General features: G+C 44.0%; 1 protein-coding gene across 1 annotated transcript in view; it reads right to left on the reverse strand.

Moving 5' to 3' along the window:
* Nucleotides 1-3,094: 3,094 nt before the first annotated feature.
* ADAM19 (ADAM metallopeptidase domain 19) overlaps nucleotides 3,095-23,448 on the reverse strand; it is a 145,323-nt gene continuing 124,969 nt past the window's right edge. The window contains exons 15-23 of the mRNA XM_006863931.1: nucleotides 21,191-21,299; nucleotides 18,426-18,630; nucleotides 14,808-14,885; nucleotides 14,576-14,684; nucleotides 13,389-13,533; nucleotides 11,788-11,872; nucleotides 11,303-11,527; nucleotides 3,881-4,033; nucleotides 3,095-3,148 (exon numbers count right to left, since the gene is read on the reverse strand). Of these exons, the coding sequence (XP_006863993.1) occupies nucleotides 3,095-3,148; nucleotides 3,881-4,033; nucleotides 11,303-11,527; nucleotides 11,788-11,872; nucleotides 13,389-13,533; nucleotides 14,576-14,684; nucleotides 14,808-14,885; nucleotides 18,426-18,630; nucleotides 21,191-21,299 (1,163 nt within the window). The remainder of the gene's footprint in view (nucleotides 3,149-3,880; nucleotides 4,034-11,302; nucleotides 11,528-11,787; nucleotides 11,873-13,388; nucleotides 13,534-14,575; nucleotides 14,685-14,807; nucleotides 14,886-18,425; nucleotides 18,631-21,190; nucleotides 21,300-23,448) is intronic.

Raw genomic sequence — 23,448 nt, forward strand, 5'->3', positions numbered from 1 at the left:
CTATGAATCGGAACCGACTCCACGGCACATAACCACTACCGACATCAAGTAGAATCCGACTCTTAGCAACCAGGTACATGGTTTCCAAGACTGTGAATCTTTATGGGTGCAGGCCGTCTCATCTTCCTCCCACAGAGTAACTGGTGGGTTTAAACTGCTGTCCTTATGGTTAGCAGTCCAGTGCTTATCTTGCAGTGCCAATAACTTAGGAAGAACTTCTACCACAAGGGCAGTTACAACTTGGAACCAGATGCCTAGGCTAAAACTCTCAGAGACAGGGCAGTACAAAGCTATCACTCTTAAGGTTTACATTTCAAAGACATGGCTCCAAGGCTCTTAGAAAAAACATTTCTGGGTTGTAAAACTGGCTAGAAGCTTATTTAGCTTTTAGAGAGATTTACAACATCTCCATCAGAACAAAGTGCTTGTTAACTGACTTAAACTTCCCTCAGCCCCACAGGACCCTGCTCTTCAACACACTCTCTGCCTGAGTCAGCAAACTAAGACAAAAACAAAAACCAACAACACACATCTGGTAGATTTAGACCCATCGTGGCCCCGTGTATATGTCAGAGTAGAACTGTGCTCCACTGGGGTTTCAAGGACTGATTTTTTATGACCCTCCTCACCAACCAAGAAACTCACTGCACCCAGGTTCTTTTGAGAAAAGAAAAGCCGTTTTCTACATGAGCTTTGAGAACATTGCCATTCTTGTGATTTTAGTGGGCTCCCTATTACAATAATCTCTTTCCTCTCCATGCAATAATCTTTTCAGATATGGACTCCTTTTTACTAAATCTGAATGCTTTGATACCTGAACGCAGCACAGTAAGTACCGGAGGGAACAAAGAATTATTATATTTATAGTGGTCGGTATGCCTCCAGGAGAGCTATTCACAGAAATGCCCATTCCCAGCTCCCTGAGCTGAGTCAGGCGAGAAACAGTTAAGTAAGTAGAGCTGGCCACCAAAAGTACAAACTATCAAATGAAAACAATTTGAACATCTTCCAGTTCACAGTACAATTTTCTGGGTTGGAAGAGTGTAAAAACAACAAAAAGCCAATTCTGGTCTCTTTTCTGTGTGGTTCCAGGAAGAGTGGATTTCAGATTCAGAAGGCTCTGCAGCAGCCATGTTCACAGCAGAGCCGCCAGCTCCTGAGGTGAGGGGCAGAGCTGGAACATCTCCAGGTAGGCTTAAGAGCGATCTTATAAAGGGTAAGGGTGATTTTACCATTATTTCTCTGGGATCCAATGGTGAAGCATCTGGCATTTGGGCTAGCAGTTCAGATGGAAGGCTGTCCTCTGACATCAACTGGCAGCAAAAAGGTGCAGGTTGGGTATGAGAAGCAAGGGCAGCTCTTGTCAGGGAGTTGTTGTTGATATGTGCCGTGGAGTCAGGGAGAGAGGGGTACAAAAGTCACCAGAAAAATGAATTGTCCTGAGATCTTTCTACATCTACCCCATGTTGGTCCCTTGGTCCCCAAGTGCATATCCCACATGTCCCACTTGTCTATCACCTCAGGAACATCTATTGAGCACCAGTTGTATGCAGAGAACTGTAAGGTGGCTCTGTGGAGCCCAAAGCTCCACTTCTTCCTCCCTGTGTTGAAGTTTCAGAGGGCAAACAACTTCTTGCAGGAAGTGAGGAGGTCCCTGGAAACCCTCAGCTCAGCTTCCACTCTGGAGGGCCACTCAGTACCTGTTTGAGAGTGGGAGACAGTTGCTCAGAGAAGGTTTCCAGCTACTTTGTGGAAACTGTCCTACCTAGCAGAGTACCTACCACCCTCCTTCCCTGCTCCAGGGAGAATGAGATCCATGGGAGTACATTCCCCATCTGCTTAGACCTATGAGGAACAATAAACAGATAACAGAAGAGAACAAAAGGAAGTGGACAGTAAAATGCTGGAGGATGGGAGAGTGGTAGCCCCAGTTCAGACTCATAAAATTGGCCCTGCTGATTGCTGCCTTTTTTGGATACCACCCCCATCCCTATGGATAGAGGCCAGGACTGCCCTCTGTGCAAGTCAGTGACTAGACCACTACTGAGACTTCTTACAGCCGGGTTCCTAAGATGTCTGCTCTCTTCACACCTGCTGTCTTTCTTGGTGAGTCCTACCTAGATTTTGGTCAGGAAGTAAGGAAAAACCCTGACCTGACTGAGGTCACTAGACACAGTGAAAAATAAAGCTATAATCCCCATGGCCATGCCTCAAGTCTACCCCATCAACAATCTTTGGATCCAATACAGGACATCCAAGCGGCCAACCCTTGAGGCAGGACCCTAACATTTAGGTCACAAGCACCAGGTCACAAGAAGTTAGGATGACTGAGGATCCCTCACTAAAGCACCACAGTTCAGAGTGGGTCTGATGGGACATTGGGAAGTACAGAAGCAAAAACACACAGCAACCAAGAATTATAGAGTCTCAACCTTTGGCATTACGGCTCAGAGGAGGCCCAAGCCTGGTGCTCCTCTGCTGTCTGCATTATCTACAAATCGTACCTGTCTGAGCCAGAATGACCCGTGTGGATAAAAGGGGAGAGAGTGGGGAATGGGGAATTGGACTGTTCACATGCAGCCACGTGGCCAGGGGCTGTCACCTCAGATCACTCAACCAAGACCTGGGCAAGGCCTCTCTTCAATTCCCGATACTAAAAGGGATAGGCCAATGCCAGCCTATGTTCAACCTGAATGTTCAAGAAGATGGAGGCAACAGAACGCTTTCATGGGTGCTCTTCCCCATGGGGCATAGCTGGAGGGGCCATCTCCATCTCCACCTCTGAGCTGAGGGGTCAGTTGAAGGAAGGCTGGAGGGAGATGCTCTCACTTGTCCTCCTCCTTTGTCTTCCCCTCCCTACCCTGGACTATATATTGCACAAAACAACATTTAGATTCCATAGATAGTGGTCCGTCTGGGCCTTTGAGGAAGCTGAGAGGCGCTGAGTCCAGAAGGAGATTTTCGGAGATGTGGTGGTTCCAGGAAGAGGGAGATGCTCAGGGATGGTCAGACACGCTTTTTCTAAATTCTGTGGCCACTGACTGCTCCCAAGTTTCTAGAGTCCTCAAGGAAAGGGAGAAACCCCTAACCAGGTCTAGATTTTCGAGCTTGTCATTCCCCCAATCCTCTGTGATCTGTACTCAGGAAACTGCGGAAAGAAGAGAAGGAAGGGAGAGAGTTGTGAGCTGAATGCGTCTGGAATCAATGAAGAGCTGTGCTCTCACGGTTCACAGGTTGGCAGGATAGATGGATGCGTCAACTGAGACGAAAGATTGACAACGCTGGTGTCAATTCTTCAGTGAAGAATTCCTGCACCTGTCTTTCTTCCCTCTCAAGCGGTAGCTCTGCCCACAGATTTCCCTGTGTCTTGTGAGAATTTAGGTTTGTCAGCCAGCTTCCTCACATTTCCCACCCACCTCCCCAAACTGGGAACCACAGGGAAGAAGGAATAAGAGCAGCCATTTGTTCTTACCATATGCTTGCCATATGCAAGGCAGTTACATAAATTAACTGACTTCACCTTCTAAGCGACCTTAGGAGGCTGGCTATTGTTGTTTATTATTGTTTTTTTACAGGTAAGGATTTGAGAGAGTGACCTGCTTGGGGTCAACTCAGCTAGTCAGGTGCAGATGGAGATTTGAAGCCCCGTATTCCTGTCTCCATAGGTCAGACTCCTCCACATCATCTTTCACATGAACCTAGAAAACATTACTACTTACGGCATAGTCAACTGGACACTAAGAAATGCTTTGTCCTTGGCTTGGGTGCTGGAAGTTTACCCCAGATGTGAACTGGTTTATTTTCTCAAACACATACTTCCCCACCTAGAACTCTCCAGAACCAGCCTGGTTTTTAATCTTGAGGGCTTCTCTGCACTCACCTTTGGGACAGGGGCTGCCAGTGGCCGGGACGGCTGAGAGCCAGCAGCAGAGGGTAGCAGCGTGGAGACGCCACCTTGTCTGGGGAGAATCTTGCGGCCAGGCACTGGATTAGCTGGCAGGGCCTTCTGGGGTGGCCTAGGCCGAGAGAAATCCTGGAGAGAAAGCAACAAGGCTCATTCATAAGGATCTGTTCCAATGGAAATGTTCTTCATGTATTAGTGTTAATCAAATGATATACTATTACCAGTTGCACTCGAGTGAATTCTGATTCATGGCAACCCCATGTGTATCAGAGTATACACTGGTTACTTTTTCAATGCTGTTGAGAATATGCACAGCAAAACATACACCAAGTCAATAATTTCTACATGTACAATCCCATGACATGGATTACATCCTTCCAGTTATGCAATCATTCTTACCCTCTTTTCTAAGTTGTTCCTCCCCATTAACATAAACTCACTGGCCCCTAAGGTTCCAGTCTAATCTTCCAAGTTGCTGTTGTCAATTTAATCTCAGTGACAGTTATTTTAAAAAGCATAATGCTCAAGGCAGGCATTTTCAACTACTTAAGTTAAACTATTGTTTAGTTTTAAGAACACTTCAGGGGATATTTCTGGTTTAGGTTTTAAAGATGATCTCAAGACAATGTCAGGGATTCAGCCAGCCTCCATGGCTTCAGAAGGTCTAAAGTCCACGAGAATTTGAAATTCTGTTGTGCATTTTCCCTACTTTGATCAGGACTCTTCTATAGTATAGCTGATCAAATTGTGGCATAATGGTAGCTGGGCCCCATCCAATTCTTCTGGTCTCATGGCAAAGGAGGCAGTTGTTCCTGGAGACAAGCTGCCTCCCGTGCCCTATTCTGACTCTTCTTCTTCTGTTGCTCCAAAGGAAAAGAGACCAAGTGCCTTGGATGACCACCTGCAAATATTTAAGATGCCACAACCAGTCATGAAGTAAACAAAGAAGTAGGCGGCAGAACAGAAGCACTAAGTACCTCATTAGTCCAAACTAACTAGGATGTCTCATGAAATCATGACTTTAAACCTCCAAACCAAGCTATCAAATACCTTGAGGTGTTTGGTTATACTTAAGCAGTCCCTCAACAGATACTCTATTTTTTATTTGTTTGTTTGTATTGTTGTAAATAATCATACAATTCGCCATAAGATTTTTAATGGCTGATTTTTGGGAAGTAGATCACTAGGCCTTTTTCTTCAGTGCCTCTAGGTGGACTGAAACCTCAAAACGTAATCATTTACACCACCCAGTGACTTACTTGTTGTTAGGTGCCACTGAGTTGATACAAACTCATAATGACCCTATGCACAACAGAACGAAACACGGCTCAGTCCTGGGCCAACCTCACAATCTTTGCTATGTTTGAGCCCATTGATGCTGCCACTTGGCCAATCCATCTCACTGGGGGTCTTCCTCTTTTTCTCTGGCCCTCCACCTTACCAAACATGATATCCCTCTCCAGTCACTGGTCCCTCCTGACAATATGTCTGAAGTATGAGAGATGAAGTCTGACTTCCAAGAAGCCTTCTGGCTGTACTTCTTCCAACACTGATTTGTTTGTTCTTTTGGCAGTCCATGGTACTTTCAATATTATCCTCCAACACCATAATTCAAACACATCAATTCTTCTATGGTCTTTCTTATTTACTGTCCAGCTTTCACATGCATATGAGGTTATTGAAAATACCATGGCTTGGGTGAGGCGCACCTTAGTCTTTAAACTGACATCTCTGCTCTTCAATGCTTTAAAGAGGTCTTGTTCGATAAGAATTCCATTAAACAACAAAAGTCTGTGTGTTTGTGTAATGTGTTTGCAGACTCAGGGGTAAAGAAAAAAGCCATTTTATTTAGAGAGCAACTTGGCAGTGTCTATTAAAATTAGAGATGATCATTCTTTGAATAATTCCACTTCCTGTTACCTATATGGAGTCCTGGTGTGGTGCTGTGGGTTAATGTGCCAGACTGCAAAGCCATTTGAACTGCAAGGTTGGCGGTTCAAGCTTACCAGCTGCTCCTTGGAAACCCTATACAGGGTTGCTATGGGTTAGAATCTACTTGACTTAACAACAACATTACCTACATGGGAGTCCTGGTGTAGCACTATAAAATAAGCACTGGACTTCTAACTGCAAGGTCAGTGGCTCAAACCCACTAGTCACTCCTTGGATCCTCAGGAATCCTATACAGGGTCACTATGAGTTAGAATCACTCGATACCACATAACAACAACATTGCCTATACTGCAGAACTATTTGCACATATGCATAAAAATAAAGTTCCAAAGATATTCCTTACAGCACTACTTGTGACAGCAAATGAAATGATAAATATTCAAATTGTCCATCAAAAGGGAAATATCTAAAATGGTATAGGGAACTATGATGTAATATTTATAAAGAATAAGGTAAATGGATATATTACTGATATGAAGAAATGTTTAAGATTGGTTCTTAAATGAAAAAAGCAGGCTGAGGGATAGGAATTGTACTTAAAATTAGTCACCACTACACATACACATATACACACACCTTCACACAAATAGAAAGATGTCAGGAAGGATAAGATCAAATTGATAACCGAGGTGATCTGTGGGGAACGGAGTGGGGAGGGTGTCAGAAGGGAGGGGTGGTTCAGGTAAACATTGAATTTTTTAACAAAAGTGGATATGTGTGTTACAGTTTCTCTCCTTTGTGTAGTCCTGGTGTGGTGCTGTATGATAAACACTAGACTGCTAACACAAGGTCAGAAGTTCAAAGCCACCAGCTGCTCCTTGGAAACCCTGTGAATGGGAACTGATTCAATGGCACTTAACGACACCACCAACTCTCCAGTGTATTCTCATAGCCATTTAGGTTTTGTCACTTTCTCAGTACAACCTGCCTTAACTACCTTATTTAAAATGACAGACACCTGCAATCCTGGCCCTCGCCACTCCCAGCTCCTTTGATTTGGATCTACTTCTCTCTTTTTCCTCTTTCATTTACCCCTTCCAACATACTATATGTTGTTGTTGTTGTTATGTGCCGTGGAGTTGGTTCTGACTCATAGTGACCCTGTACAGGCTTTCCGAGGCTGGAAATCTTTACGGGAGCAGAAAGCCTCATCTTTCTCCCACGGAACAGCTGGTAGTTTCGAACTGCTGACCCTGAGGTTAGCAGCCCGATTCGTAACCACTATGCTACCAGAGCATAATGCTTACTTATGTATTAAATGAACTGTTTAAGGGTGGGGGTCATTATTTAAGTTATTAATTCAAGGGGGCTTCAAAAAGTTTGTGGAGAAGTTCCATTATCATCTAATACCACTTTTTGAAGCCTCTTTGTATAGCTCAAGCTTCCAGAACATTGCCTGATAGTGGTGGTTGTGTGCTGTGGAATCAGTTCCATCATGGCCACCCTGAATAGGGTTTCTGAGGCTGTAAATCTTTATGGGAACAGAACGCCTCATCTTGCTCTGGTAGATTTGGACTGCTGACTTTGTTGTTAGCAGGCCATTACATTACCAGGACTCCTTAGAACAGTGTCTAGTATAAAATAAATGTTAATAAATAAATGTATTGAGATTGGTGCTAAAAATAGGTAAACTTCTTACAATGAATATGCATGTCTTTTTTGGCTAAAAAAATAAACAAACACACACACAACATCTTAAGGGGGAAAGAATGGACTATGCTACCCATAGATCCCCAAGCTGGTAGGGTTTAGAAAAGAAGTCAGCAGGTTGTACCTCCAGTGCCTGCTGCCCTTGATCTTGTTCCCCTTTCTAAGACAGGTCATTAACAAGTATGAAAATGTCCACGTCTATAGCAAGGACATGGGTGAGTCATAGAACCAGGATTTCCCACAAGAAACTTCCCATGTGTCAGAAGATGGAGAGCAGAAAATGAGGAGAATAGAAGAGCAGCAAATGCTAATGACCAAAAACTGTTCTCCAGCTCCCTCCCTCACAGGGCAGCTCAGGACAGCCTCCAAATCACAGTGGCTGCCAGAGGCCAGGATGGAGACCTTCCTTGGGAGAAACAGCTGGGTGCAGATGTCAGGATGCAATCGGAGATGCTGTGGCCGAGGCTGCTGGCTGAGCAAAATGAGCAACTGAGCAACTGGAATTGGGGGTGGGGAGTATCATCTGGCTACAGGAGTTTAATCAGCCTGTCAGCTTGGGTCAGCTCAGCTCTCCAGGGGCAGCAAAAGAGCAGAGCGCCCAGTCCATGGCTCCCTTCCTCAGGGTGTGGTCCCTCCGTTGCTCATGTTGTACAGCCAGTCACCAGAGCCATCCCCTGACAACTCTTGTTTGTAATCATTCTCCCACACCAGTTGCCATGAAATCAACTCCAATTCATAGCCACCCCACGTGTGTCAGAGTAGGGCTGTACTACAGAGTAGGGTTTTCAGTGGTTGGTTTTCCAGAAGCAGATTTCCAAGTCTTTCTTCTGAGACACTTCTGTGTAAAGCTGAACTTCCCATCTTCTAGTTAGCAGCTGAGTGTGTTGACCATTTATACCACCTAGGGGCTCCCAAGTCTTATCTAGTTTCTCTTCTATACATCTCTCCTCTGTTTCACTCCATCAACCTTGCCATGCCCTCGCTCCAAACTACCATCATCTCTTTTCTGGACAATTTTTAAACCATCTGACTAGCCTATCCAGACATCCAGTCTCATCCTCGCCAATCAGTGATGCATGTTGCCATTAGAGTAAGTCTTTCATTGTGTTTTAACATAAATAATAATAATAATAATTTTCAAGTGTAATATACATACAAAATGGTAAGTAAATTATAAATGTACACCTAGATGAATTATCACAAGGAGAACACACTGATTTAAAATCCCCATCCAGGTCAAAAAATAGAAGATTAGCAACCCCAGATGCACTTACAGGTCCCTCCCAGGCATTATGCCTCCGTCTTGACTATAGATAGCTCAAAGGGTGAGGCTGGTAAACAGAATCTCTCATCAGTCACCACTTCCCACAGCTTTCCCTTCTCATGGGATGCAGACCAAAGCCCTGACCAAAGCTCACGGGTCCTGGCACAGTGCTGGCTCTCTAACCTCATCTCACACTCCTTGGGTTCCAGCAATACTGGTCTTCAAGTTCCTTTAACCTTCCTTTCCAGAGTCCCTCTACTAGCAGGTTCTGGGGCCAAGAAAACTCTGTCCTTCCTCACCACTAAAGCACACAACCTGCTTATCCTTCATGTCTCAGCTGAACACCACATCACGGCAGCCTTTCCATACTTCCCAGACTAGGTCAAGTGCCCTTGGCATGCTTGCCTTCACAGTATTTATCATTGTTTTCATTTCATGTATCTGAGTCTCTTCCCTAGGAGAATGAAGTGCCAGGGGGAAGAGATGCCTGGTCCAGAATACATGTTCAATACACATTTGTGGAGAGAACATAAGGGCTTACAACACGGTTCATTCCAGGGTGACCCTACCACCCAGCTATGAGTGGAGCTAAGATTTGGTTGGCTGAGTCTTTCTAGATTGTTCTAGATTGTTGGGTGTCTCCAGAGTAGGGTGGTCTCACTTGGCTCTGAAACCTGGAGCCTAAGCCAGCTCCTACATGCAGAGTTGTTACAAGTTTGGAGTCAGCATTAAGCGGGAGTTCTGGCTCCTCTCCTTACAACCTGTGTGTTCTTGGGTGAGTTCCTTCAATTCTTGAGACCCAGCTACCTTGTCAAGAAAGCAAAGATAACAGCTTGCGTCTTGGAATGGCTTTGAGAAAGGAGTCTCCCTTCAGAGCAGCTGCCTCCCACTGCCTGTGCTTGGATAAACATCTAAGCACCCAGACCCAGGAAAACTGAGCTTAGGATCTTGTTTAGAGATTTTGTCACTGACTTAGTGAAGTCCTGCACTCTGGACTCCTGCTGGTAGTCATCAGTAAGAGTGGCAGTGGGGGCTAGGTGTGGACTCTGGAGGGTGTCTCCCACCAGCTAGATTCCAGCTGGCCCAGGCATCCTCCCAGACAGGACTCGGTACCTTGGGGTAAGCCAGGGTGACGCTGGCCCCATCTTCTTTGAACACATCTCCAGTGTGGGATTTTTAGGACTAAGAGTCTCTCCTTTCATCCCTCCTCTCCACAATGGCATTCTAGTTCCTGCTGTATCTCTGTCCACCCTTCACACCCTGTCCCTACACAGTTGATTTCTCCCTTCTTTCCTCTCTAGCTTCTTCTTCTCCATTTCTAATCCTCCCTACTCTTCCTCTTCTTCTTTTCTTCCTGTCCTCTTATCCAGTCAACTTCCCCCCTCTCTTTTCTCATTGAGTCTTCCAACTCATCCCAACCCTAGATGAGAGGAATCACAGAGAAACAGACTCACACTAGAGAATCAAACCAGATGCTCTCAACACTGTCTCCTGTCCCAAAACCTAGTGCTAGCCTCTCAATGCTTAGGATCAGAATCAGTCTGGGTCTCAAGGGAGCCTTTGGGACAAAGCCCAAGAACAGCAGCCCCAGGTGGAAGTCGAGTAAATCCCCAACCCCACAAGAAGAGCCCAACCAAAACCCATAGGCTGGGCTCAGGAAGGCATTGTATCCTACCACACCCTGGAAACACTTGTGTCCACACTGAGAGAACTTTTCACCAGAAGGTGCAGGTGGAGTGGGCAGGGCACATGCATGCTGGGTGATCATGCTGCTGGGGGTGCTACCAGAGCAGTAGTGCCATTGGGGTATCCTGGGCCTCACTCACACCTCCCAGAGGCCCTGATCCCTTGTCCTGCGCTTGGATGAACAACGTATGGGGAGGGGGGGTGGAGTACCTCCCTTAGGAAGACGTTCAAATCAGTGGAGACCAGCACATACAATTTGGCCAGATATATGCTATATGATGTTGTTGTTGTTTTTAAGTGCCTCAAGTCTATGATGGAGGTAGTAAAAACCTGCTGCCATCAAGTCCAAGTTCACCCAACTCACAGCAACCCCACAGGACAGAGTAGAACTGCTCCATAGGGCTTCCGAAGCTTTCAATCTTTACAGAAGCAGATAGCCTCATCTTTCTTCCAAGGATTGGACCTTTCAGTTACCAGCCCAACATTTATTTAACCCACTGCAGCACAAAGGCTCCTTAGAGGATATATGGGCCGTGCAAAAGAAGTATATGCAAAAACCAAGAGGGGAAAGAGAAGAGTATGAGGAACTGACAAGTTCATTATGGGTGGAAGGTGGGAGGCAGTTTGTCATCAAATAGGCCAACCAGGAAGGAAATCTTCGGAAGTTTGGGGGCATCTGGGGAGCACATTTCCCCAAGGTCATAGTTCTAGTCCTCCTCCGTGTATCCCTGCATTCACCATAATGAAAAAAAGGCAAGTTCCTTCTTCCCACCCACTCTGATGTTCCCCACTGTCAGAGACCTTAAAAGTGATGGCCTGGTCCTGGGTTGCTAAAATACACTTACCTGGGAGACGATGTAATTTGGTGCTGGGGGCGCTGGTCGGCTCGGGGGAGGCCTCCTGGAAGACTCCTTTCTCTCTACTTGAGACCTGGCCCCTGGGGTGTTCCTAACTGTCCTGCTGAGGTGTGCTGGCAATGATGTAGGTGAGGACCCACTGTTTAAATAATCTGGAGGAGGCCGGGGAGGAGGCTGGGAGGGCTTCCGAGGAGTTTCAGGGGTGTTGGTCACCTGTATGTGTAAGACAAGGAACACATGAGATTGGATTCCTCAATTCACTCAAAAACTCAGAGAATCTCTTGTGTAACCCACAAGACTAGAATATTCCACAGATCAGATTCAATCTTCAAAGTCATTAAGGGATATCAGAACCAATTCACATGTCCCTCAATCCTATAACATGGCTTTGATTACCAATCCTCTGAGGCTGCCAAGGCTCTTAGGAAAACCCTGAAAGATAAAGGAAAAGTAGCAAAAATCAATGTCCTTACCTTTCGCTTCCCCTGGGGTGTCTGCAACTTGAAGGTTGGGTTGGCATGACCAGTTGCGCTGTTCTGAGATACCCTGAAGGGACAACTAGAAATTGGGAGTCGGGGAGAGAAGTGCAGGATGTTCAGAAAGTGTTGGTAAGTTTACTCTAGACCAAACATAGCAGCAAGCTTCCATGTTTCCCCCCAGACATGCCACAGCCCAAGTCTGCAGGGGGTGGGGATCAGTCTTCTTGAACCCAACTTCTTAGGTATGGAGATAACCTAAGTCTGGCCAATTAAGAACTCCCAAGGGAGAGAGGTGGCCCAATACAAAGCAGGGTTTTTCTCAGCACTTTCTCTTAATCATTTAAAACCCTCTGGGTTAATGCGCCAACTGAAAGGCCAATTGAACTGCAAGGTTGGCGGTTCAAGCTTACCAGCTGCTCCTCGGAAACCCTATACAAGGTCACTATTGGTTGGAACCGACTCGATGGCACTTAACAACAACAACAACTATGCTTAGGAGATCAACACCAATGATGTACCACTCATCAACCACCACCTGAGGTATAAACCCAGAAAAGTCTAGAATTTTAAATCCCTTCCAGAAGATGTGTAATAGGGATACTAAATACCCTCAACAGCCAAAGGAATGAAACCATGTTTTAAAAGTTAGTCTTTGTCTTCAGCTGAGGTCCGGTCACCACTATGAACTGAATTGGGCAACTTTGGGGTTGCCTTGGTTTTCTGCTCTTTAAACTGAATAACAAATCAAATAAATAAAGGATGGTAAAGAAATTCATTTCATATTCCAACTTGAATTGGTTGGGAGCATTCTGCTGAGAAGGATTATGAAATGATAGCCAGGTCCTGTAGGCAGAGTACTTATAGTAAGACCAAGTAGTCCTATAGTAAGACCAACTAGTCCTATAGTAAGACCAACTAGTCCTATAGTAAGACCAATTAGCTACCATTACTAGTCATTGGATCAAAGATTCTACAGAAGAATCTTGATCAAAAGGTGGAAATACAGAACAAAATTTCAAATGTTCAGGGACTCCAGATTTTCTGCAGCCATGGGTGCTAGATAAACCCCTGAAACCACTACCCTTAGAATCTTTAAAACTTATACCAAAAATAATCCCTGAAGTCTTCTTAAAACCAAACACTAGTTTAGTTTAGCTAGGAAAAAATGTCAACTAAGCATTATGCTCTTTCCAAAGCTACCTACATGGGATCAAACTGATGACAGCAACACTAAAGACTAAACAGGAACTTTAAGAGGCAGTGAGTTTATGTTAATGGAGAAAGAACAACTCAGAAAAGAGGGTGTGAATGGCTATGCAACTCAAAGCATGTCATCGTTATCACTGAATTGTATATGTATAAGCTATTGAATTGATGTATGCTTTGCTGTGTGTATTCACAACAACAAAAAGTAAAAGTATTTTTTAAAAATCAATTGGTCATGAAGCATGGTAGAAAGGGGGAGGCAGTGTGTACCTTCTGTTTTCCTTCCCTGAATTAGACCCACCCTCACCAACTCCTTCATCCATTACTGCTTACAGATTGTTTTATGATCTACAAGTGCCCCCCAGGTCTTTCATGATACTCTGCCTTACCTGAAGTGCTGCCTCAACTTGGATGGGAGGGCTGAGGGCTTGATTTGGCCCAGTTTGTTGTTTTGTTTACAGCAGCAATATATCAGCACCAGGGCCACCACCACAAAGATAGCTGCCAACACTCCAGCTACCACAGGACCAGCACCTACAAGAAACAACCAGGAAACTAGGTCAGAAATTCACCCAAATGAGAGACTTAGAGGCTAAAGCAGTGGAATTCTAACAATGCATCCCTGATCCCTCTTCAGATATTTGATTTGCAGTGAATTTGTATGACTTATTTAAACTTTAAAATTATAATACAAATGCACAGTGAGTACCAATGAGAAGCCAGTTAACACTGGCTTAAACAGCCAAGGTAACTTGTTTTGTACAAATTCTCTATTATCATTGGCTCCACAGCCTAGTCCATTTAACTGAAGAGAGTGCGTTTCAAAGCAATCACTTAAAGCTCTATTATTATTTGCCTGAATCTAAATCATGATTTTCCTGAACACAAAGCAAATAACACATGCCACTGAAAGATTTTGACTAATGCCAGACCAGAAGTGCTGCCCACAATCCACAACTTAACATTTGGTTTCATCAAAACCGCCTGTTCTTACAAATTGTAAGTTTAAATGTACAAAATATATTTATACCAATAAAACACTACTTTTTAAAGTCAGCTTTATATATTGAGGGGGTGATTCTTCCTAGAAACACTTCTTATAGTTAAAATATATATTTTGCTACTATTAAAACTTTTTGTGTAAAACCACAGGGTTAGAATCCCTGAGGCTTCCATTAAAAAAATTACAAAACTTTTCTGAGTGTCTGTTTCCCCATTTTACCCTGTTCTCAGGCAAGACAAACTAAACCGTCATAATGTGCCCTAGATTCATGATTATTTTTAAAAACCAAAGAAGGACGTTCCCCAAAAGGGATGGGATTTTCCAATGACCTATAGGTTCTCTTAGCTCTCACTCTACTAGTAGATCCTTCCTCCTCTGTAGGAAGAATAGGAGATTGACTAAGCTGAGCTTACCAGACAGTGGGCCTCAATCCCCCCACTCTCTGGCTCTCTTTCTCTTGGTTTCCAAGCGTACTAAATCAACATAATATATGAAACTCAACATGTTTACTACACAACATGCTGCCTGGACCCACAGTGTCACACGAAGGCCCTGCATTGGGCCAACACTCACTCTCAGGGGGCATGGGTCCGCTGTCGATGCTGCCCCCCGGGCCTGAGGTTGTGCAGAAGGGTGGGGACCAGCCCCGGAAGCAGTGGCAGTTTTGGTTGTTGTTGCAGACCTAGGGCAAGAAGAGGGCCGGGCAGGGCAGAGGTCAGTACTGCCTTATTTACCTTGGAATACCAATTTCCCTCCTAGGGTCTTCCCCATAGACACCAGCCCAAAGGACCCCTGCCCCACCTACCCCATGGCCATTGCACTTCTTCCCGCAGCCTTCGGTTTCAAAGAAGGAGGTGTTCCTGCACTGCCCCTCAAAACAAATCTGTAGCAAGGAAGAAGACAGGCCATCAGTACAATGAAAGGACACTGGATGGAAATCAGAGGATCTGGGTTTTATACTCAGAAAATAGGATAAAGGCAGCCTATCTCAAGTTATTTATCAGCTTGAAAAACTGAAAAGCACTTAAAAATCCAAGGACAGGACAGTAGTTAACTGAATTCTGGTCTTACTTTTGTAACTTGGGTGGGGGTGAGGTAGGGTGGGATGAGGGTGGGGGACAACAAATTTTACATTTTAAAAATAGTATATTTAACAACATTATATGAATATGCATTATTATATAGCCTATCATTTGTTTGTCAGTTTGTGGTACTGTGGTGGCTTGTGTGTTGCTGTGATGCTGGAAACTATACCACCGGTATTTTAAGTACCAGCAGGATCACTCATGGTGAGCAGATCTCTGCGGAGCTTCCAGACTAAGACAGGCTAGGAAGAAGAAGAGGAGGACCATTTCTGAAAGGTTGTTGTTGTTGGTGGTTATGTGCCGTGGAGTCGGTTCTGACTCATAGCGACCCTGTACAGGGTTTCCAAAGCTGTAAATCTTTACGGGAGCAGAAAGCCTCATCTTTCTCCTATGGAACAGCTATTAGTTTCAAACTGCTGACCTTGAGGTTTGCAGCCGATTCATAACCACTACACTACCAGAGCTCCTTAAATCTTATGAAGTATTAAAGAGCAAAGATGTCACTTAGAGGACTAAAGTATGTCTAACCCAAGCCATAGTATTTTCAGTCACTTCATATGCATGTGAAAGTTGGACAGTGAATAAGGAAGACTGTAGAAAAATTGATGCCTTTGAATTACGGTGTCGGAGAAGACTATTGAAAGTGCCATGGACTGCCAGAAGAATAAACAAATCTGTCTTAGAAAAAGTCCAGGCAGAATGCTCATTGGAAGTGAGGATGGCGAGACTTTGTCTCTTGTGTACTTTGGATATGTTTTTAGGAAACACTAGTCCCTTGAGAAGGACGAGAAGAGGAAGACCCTTAAAGAGATCGCAGCAACAATAGCCTCAAAACATAACAATTACTGTGAGGTTAGTACAGAAACGGGCAGTGTTTCATTCTATTGTGTATAGGATCACTATGAGTCAGATTCAAATCAACAGCACCTAACAACAACGTTATATGTTCTTGTAAGGTGCCATTGAGTTGGCTCCAACGCATAGTTACCCTGGATAGGGGTTCCAAGGAGTGGCTGGCTGGTGGGTTTGAACTGGTTAGCAATCCAGTGCTTACCCTACAGCATCACACCAAGAGTCAACAATGTGATACAGTTACTTATGTTATATACTGGAGTCCTGGTGTGATGCTGTAGGATAAGCACTGGACAGCAAGGTCAGCAGTTGAAACTCACTTGCAACTCCTTGGAAACTCTATACAGGGTTGTTATGAAAGTTGGAACTGACTCGACAGCACTTAACCAGAAAAACATGTTACATACTAATACAGTATTAAATAATTAACATTGTTATACAGTGTTGATCATATGTTAATTATTATATGTTGCTGTTAAGTGTTGCTGAGTTGGTTCCAACTCATAACAACCCTATACAGGGTTTTCGAAGAGCGGCTCATGAGTTTGATCAACCTTGCAGTTCAAACCAACCTTGTGGTCCTGTGCTTATCTTACAGTATTACAGCAGGACTCCATTACATTAATGCTGTTATTGTTGTCGCTGTTAAGTGCTGTCAAGTCAGTTTTGACCCATAGCAACTTTGTATAGGGTTTCCAAGGAGTGGCTGGTGAGCTTGAACCGCCGACTTTGTGGTTCAAGCTGACTTTGCTGTCCAGCACATTAACTCACAGTGCCACACCAGGACTCCATTATGCTATATAATACTGATTAACAATAACAACACGTTAATTATTTAGTGGTTTATTCATATATACTAATTTTAATATTATATTAAAAATGATGATGAGGATGACAGCAGTCAACCAGCCAGGTACCAAACCAGGTGCTTCATAGGTTTTAATTTCATTCTCAGTTAACTCGATGAGATAGGTGCTATTAGTTTCCCTGGGGTTCCTTGACTCCAAGTTCATTTCTTAATTCATAGGCAACTAATGATGAGGATGAAAGTGATAATACCTCACTCGTTATGGTATAGCGAATGATTTAATATGTCTTTTCTAGCCTTGTTTTTGTAACTTCCACCAAATGATTCTTTTCCTGGTTAAGAGTTGGTGGGAGAAAATCCGGATAGGATGCCATGATTCAGTTGTGGATGTTATCCGAGTTCATTGTAATGATGAAAACTTGGAATTCTAAAGTGGTTGAGAATGAGTCATGGCAGAAGCAGGCGGGGAGATCTCATTACCATCAAAGAAGAGGAGTCAGGAGTGGTGAACACCCTTTGGACCCAGAAACCCCTGTGCATTGAGCTTCCTCAATCAGGGACAGAAAGCTGTGACACCAGAGGAGTGGCAGAGGAGTAGTCACAGCAGAACCAAGAACCAGAGCACCGTCAGAGCACTGGCTTCCCAGCCCACAGAGCAAGGAAAGCCAAGTGACTTTAAGCAGGAGACTTGCTTGCAAAGTAGGGTGCCTCCAGGCACTTAAGTCAGGGAGCTAGGTTTGCTGACACATGGAGCTAGAGTTGAGGGCCTTCAGGCTGAGGCTTATGGGAGAGAGGGGTATCCTGTGAACATTTATCAGCAGCCCTAAAACAACTTTGTAACACTGCCTGGGCAGAGAAAGTCCTGCCTGTGGACATGGCTATATAAAGGCTGTGCTGACTGGAAGACCTGTGCCTGAGCATTTTCTGATTTTGCATTGTAACCTGTCAATATCCCTAGTAAACCCCATAATGGTGGTTCTGGTGTCTTGAGTTCTATGTGATCATTGCAATGAATGATCGAATCCAACTGAGAAGTAGAGAGGGTTGTGGGAGGAATGGTTTGGTGGAATTAGTTACAGCCATCTCTGTGTTTCATGCTTTAAGGAGTCCTGCTGTGGCGCTGTAGGGTCAACACTGCACTGTTAATCATAAGGTTAGCGGTTCAAATCCATCAGCTGATCTTTGACGGCATTTAACAACCACCTGTGCTTTATGGATTATCTTGTTTAATACTTATAATTCGATGGGGTAGAGTCCCTGGGGAGCACAAAAGGTTAACACACTTGGCAGTTAACTGGAAGTTTGGAGGTTTTAGTCCAGCTGGAAGTACCTTTGAAGAAAGGCTTAGGTTTAGCTTCCCAAAAAGCAGCCATTGAAAGCCCTACAGAACACATTTCTACATTGACATGCATGCCATTGCTTTGAGTTGAGATCAACTGGACAGCAACTGCCTTTTTGTTATTATTAAATATGTTTTATAAAAGCAGACACTGAGGCTATGAGAGGTTGGGGAGGCTGGGAATTGAGCCCGGGCACCCTGACTCCTTGGAAACGCTATCCAGGGTGACTAAGAGTAGGAAGTGACTCGATGGCACTTAACACCAATAACTACCCCCTCTCCAGAGCTCACACTCCCCAATGGGTCCCACCCATGAGTGAAGTAGAGGGAGGATCTCACGTGGTTGAGGCCACACTTGGTCCCAGTCATCACCAGGCCTGGATCCAGCATGTCACCCTCCTCCTCAGGACCTCTGTAGACGTGGGTGCCCCGGCATTGGATCTGCCTCCCATTCACGATGATGGTGGTGTCAATGGGCACTGCGTTGGCCTCCAGGGGCCTGGCCTCGGAACTCTGGCACTGGATCTTCCCACACTTGGCATCTCTGGGTCAAGAGAAATGGAGGGAAGGAGATGGAGTCAGTGGGAGGGAGAGTGCTGGGACAACCAAGAACTTCAGTGTCCCCCGACCATGGCAGTGCACTTGGGTGGAGAGAGGCAAAGGTCAGGGCAGTGAGTAGAGGGACTCACCAAGGAAGACCCCATGAGGACTAAGACCAGGGAAAGGGAAGAGAGCTCCTGTCTCCAAGCATAGGTAGGCCAGACAAACAGCAAAGCAACTACCTAACATGAGCAATCTGGCACTCTGCTGTGTGCCCCAGCCAGAAGCCTAGAGCCATCCTCGACTCTGTGTTCTACCTCACCTTTAGCTTCAAGGAATTTTCAAGCCTAGCAATTCTTCCTCCTATATATCAACCCTATTCATGCCACTAGCCTCTCTCTGGTAGTGTAGTGGTTATGAATTGGGCTGCTAACCTCAACGTCAGAAGTTCAAATCTACCAGCTGGTCCATGAGAGAAAGATGAGGCTTTCTGCTCCCATAAAGATATACAGCCCTGGAAACCCTATATAGGATCGCTGTGAGTCAGAACCGACTCCACAGCACTGCAGAAAACTGATCTACCTGCTTCTAGTCTTAGCCCCTAGTAACAGCAGCACATTCATGGAGTAGAATTGCTCCACAGAGTTTTCTTGGCTGTGATTTTCATGGAAGAAGATTGCCAAGCCTTTATTCTACAGCTCTGCTGAGTAGGATTGAGGCACCAAACTGTCGGTTAGTTGTTGAGTGGAAATAGTTCACACCACCTAGGGACCAGTCTTGCCCCACTAGACTTTCATTTCTACACTGTTCTCAAGGCAAAGTCCAAACTCACCTACCCATGCTTTCGAGGGTTTCATAATCTGGTCCCTGCTCATTTCTCAATGGACTCCTCTCTGTTGAACCCCAACACTATCATTTAACTATATCAAGCTATTATCAGTTCTTCCAACAGCCAGTTCTTCTCTTACACCAGTCTTTTCATCTCTCTGGAACATTCTCCCATGTATCCTGGCATCATTCCCACCCTATTTACCTTTGTAATTCCTCCAGATTCCAGTTTAGGCCTAACTTCCTTTGGGAAACTACCCTGGCCCAATAAATAGGGTTAGATAGCTGTTATAGTTGATTTGGTTCCCCTAATAAAAGTTATGTGAAATACTCAACCCCAGTACCCGTGAATGTGACCTTATTTGAAAATAGATTCTTTGCAGCTATACTGTGGTACTGTAGAATAAGCCTTCATCATCAGTGAAACAAAAGTCGGTGACTTTAACCCATCAGTCACTCCTTGAAAACTCTAAACAGGGTTGCTGTGAATCACAACTAACTTGACAATGCGTAATAAAAACCACAACAGGAGTAAGGTAGGCCTTAATCAAATGTGACAGATATCCTTATTAAGAAAGTACAAGAGTTATAGACAGACAGACAGACACAGAGGGAAGACAGAGCAGAGACTGTAGTTAGAACGCCATGATGAAGGGGACTTCTGGGAATTACCAGAAACTGGAAGAGACAAAAAAAGGATTTTCCTTCCCCTAGTGGTACTGTGGGTTAGGCATTGGGCTGCTAAGTGAAAAGTCAGTGGGTGGTTCAAACCTGAAAGTGTCTATGTGAGAGAAGGATGAAGCTGTCTGCTCCCATAAAGATTTATGGTCTGAGAAACCCTATATGGGGTCACTATGAATCAAAATTGACTCAGTGGAAATGGATTTTTGTAGAACTTTCAGACTTCTAACTTCCAAAAGTGTGAAAGAGAAAATTTCTGTTGTCTTAAGCCACCTAGTTTGTTGAAGGAGTCCTGGTGTAATGCTGTAGGATAAGGACTGGACCACAAGATCATTTGAATCACAAGGTTGGTGGCTCAAACCCACCAGCCACTCCTCGGAAACGCTATACAGGGTTGCTGTGAGTTGGAACTGACTTGATGGCACTTAATAACAACAACAGTCTGTGGTAGCTTGTTGCAGCAGACCTAGAAAACTAATATAGTGTCTCTCCTCTACCATTATCATGTTTAGGATTTCCAAGGAACAGCTGTTGAGTATGAACCACCGACCTTGTGGTTCAAATGGTCCAGAGCTTTGAGCTTTTGCTTTATTCCACAGTGCCACACCTGAATTGCTTATCAAAAGTTCCATGAAAGTAAAAGCCTTGATCTCCATTGTATCCCCTCAGTACTCAGCAAGGGGTCTGGTAAACCATCAACAGATTTTGGATGGATGGATGGTTGAATCAACAAACGACTGAATGACTTGAGCTATTCAAATGAGCATAGTTAGCATAATTATATAATTAGCAACCTGAAGAACTGAGGGCTGATTCCCTACCCTAATATAAGAAAGTTCCTAGGGGGAAGCTGGCCAACTTTCTAGAAAGGCTTATTCAGATCTTTCCTCTCATTTCCTTAGGGCTGAATGGAGCATTATCAAATGCCAGGCCTGGAAAAGATGGCTGCGCCTGGTTGATGTATTTATAGGTCCAGCACTGGGCCACCCTAGCTGCTGAGTTAGGCAGGGTGAGGAGGACAGATCATCTCACAGGCTCTGGCCTCTGGTCATCACCTTGTGTTGCACTTCTTGTGTTCACCATTCATGTCCTTCCCACAGTTTCCAAAGGTGTCTCCTGCAACATTCACCTTCTCGAAGCAGAGATCAGGGGCAGGTCGTGCTCCTAGGTGGGAAAGAAACAACATTTCTCAAGTAGATCAGTCAACTTCAGTAGCATTCAGAGTTCCCCAAAGGGTAAGCTATAGGAGGGTAAGCAGAAAAAGTATTGCTTCTAGGGTTCCAGTTCATACATGCATGAGCTAATTCCACATAAAACCTGTTTAAACATGTCTCTGTGAGCAGTGGATGGCAATAGACAATTTCTCTTAGTAATACTTGTGTGTTAGTTTCATTAGGGTATCTTCAAAAAAAAAAATATTCCAATCAAAACAATGGCTTCCTAGGCGATCTTCTAGGCCAGTTAAATTCAAGGCAGAGAAGGCTTAGCATGTTAGGGTGGCTGTTTTTTTTAAATCCTAAGCAGGTCACCTTGCTAGATCTTCTTGAAGGGTACAGAATAATCATGGGAGCTTATTATACCGAAGCTTTAAGAAAACTGAAAACTGCACTGCTGAGAAAAAGGCCAGGAAAGTTGCTCCAAGGAAATTTTTGCCATCTTGACAATGCACCTGCTTATTCTTTGAAGGTAGCAAGGGCTAACCTATAAGAATTTTGTTGGAAAACCTTATCCCATCCACCCTACAGCCCTAAACTTATCCCTTCAGACTTTCTTTTGTTCCCAAACCTAAGATAATATTGAAAAGGAACACAAGTTGAGGGTATCAAAATTGCTGCTTTGACGTGGTAGATATCAAAGGGCACAGAATTCTCCGAGAGAAAGGTTATAAAGATGGAAACATTGCTTTCAGAAGTATGAAGACCTAGATGGAGGATATGTCAAAAAACAATAACTTCACATTTTTATATTTTTGCTTCAGAAAGGTTTCTGTGATTTTGTAGCAAAATGTTTTTACTTACTTATAATATAATATTATATTATTTTAAAGTCATGAAGTAGGAAAGTTTCTTGTGGGGAGGGGAAGAATGCTTAGCCTTTTCTTCCTGTATCTCTGCAGCTTTGTCCACTCTCACCTCCTCATTAAAACCTACTCATAGGAAAGTTTCACATCAGTGTTTCATACTTTATAGAGAATTTATCTCTGTGCGTGGATTGCATGCTAAGCCTTCTCTCTAATGATGACCTGGACATTATAGTCAATTCTGCAGACATAAAAAGGGTCAAAAGGGAATATTATGAACAATTGTAGTTGTTAAGCTCTGTTGAGTTGGTTCCAACCCATAGTGACCCTGTATAGGGTTTCTGAGGAGCAGCTAGTGAGCTTGACCCACCAACCTTGTGGTTCAAACTAACCTTGCAGTCCAGTGCATTAACCTACGGCACTACGCCACACCAACAAATTTTTAAAAAACTTAGAATAAATGAGCAAACTGCTAGCAGCACACAAACTTCCTACATTGACTCAAGAAATAGACAATCTCAATGGACCTTTAACAACTGAAGAAATTGAATCAGGAACCAAAACTTCCCAACAAAGAAAATTCCTAGGCTAGAAGGCTTCGCTGGGGAATTCTAGCAAACATTTATAAAATAAAAGACTTCAATTCTTCTTAAACTTTTCCAAAAGATGGAAGAGGACGGGATACTTGTGAACTCATTCTACAAGGCTAGCACCTCCCTCCTAGCACCAAAATTATACCACAACCCAAGAAGACTTGACCTCATTTTAGGAATTTAAAAAGTAATAGATGCACAAAAATTTAAAGACACAAAATGTTTTAAGAATTGTCCTAGTCATCCTGCTTCCTCTACATCCTAAAGAAGCAACCATTATTAACCATTTCTTGCACATCTTCTAGAGACAATCTGTCTAACAAAGAATGGGAGCATATTCCATCTACTACATGCACCTTACACTTTTCATTTAATAATGTGTTGTGGTAGATGATTTAATTCAGTTCGTACAAAGCTGTCTTCCTCAGTCATTTAGCAGCATAGTGTTCCACTGTGCCGTCATTCATCAGTCTCCTACAGAAGGATTTGTAGTTTGTTCTTGCTATAGCTAACAATATTTTAACAGACATTCTTATAAACATAACATCACAGACATGAAAGTAAAAGCATAACACACATTCCAAATAGTACTTAAAATTTTGATAGCCCCAAGTTGCTTTCTCTAGGGGTTACACCTGTGTGTTTTCCCACTGCACTCCCTAACACTGGATGATCAAATTGACTATAATATCAAATGTTT

This window comes from Chrysochloris asiatica, unplaced genomic scaffold, assembly GCF_000296735.1.
Source record: "Chrysochloris asiatica unplaced genomic scaffold, ChrAsi1.0 scaffold00057, whole genome shotgun sequence".
NCBI lineage: Eukaryota > Metazoa > Chordata > Mammalia > Afrosoricida > Chrysochloridae > Chrysochloris > Chrysochloris asiatica.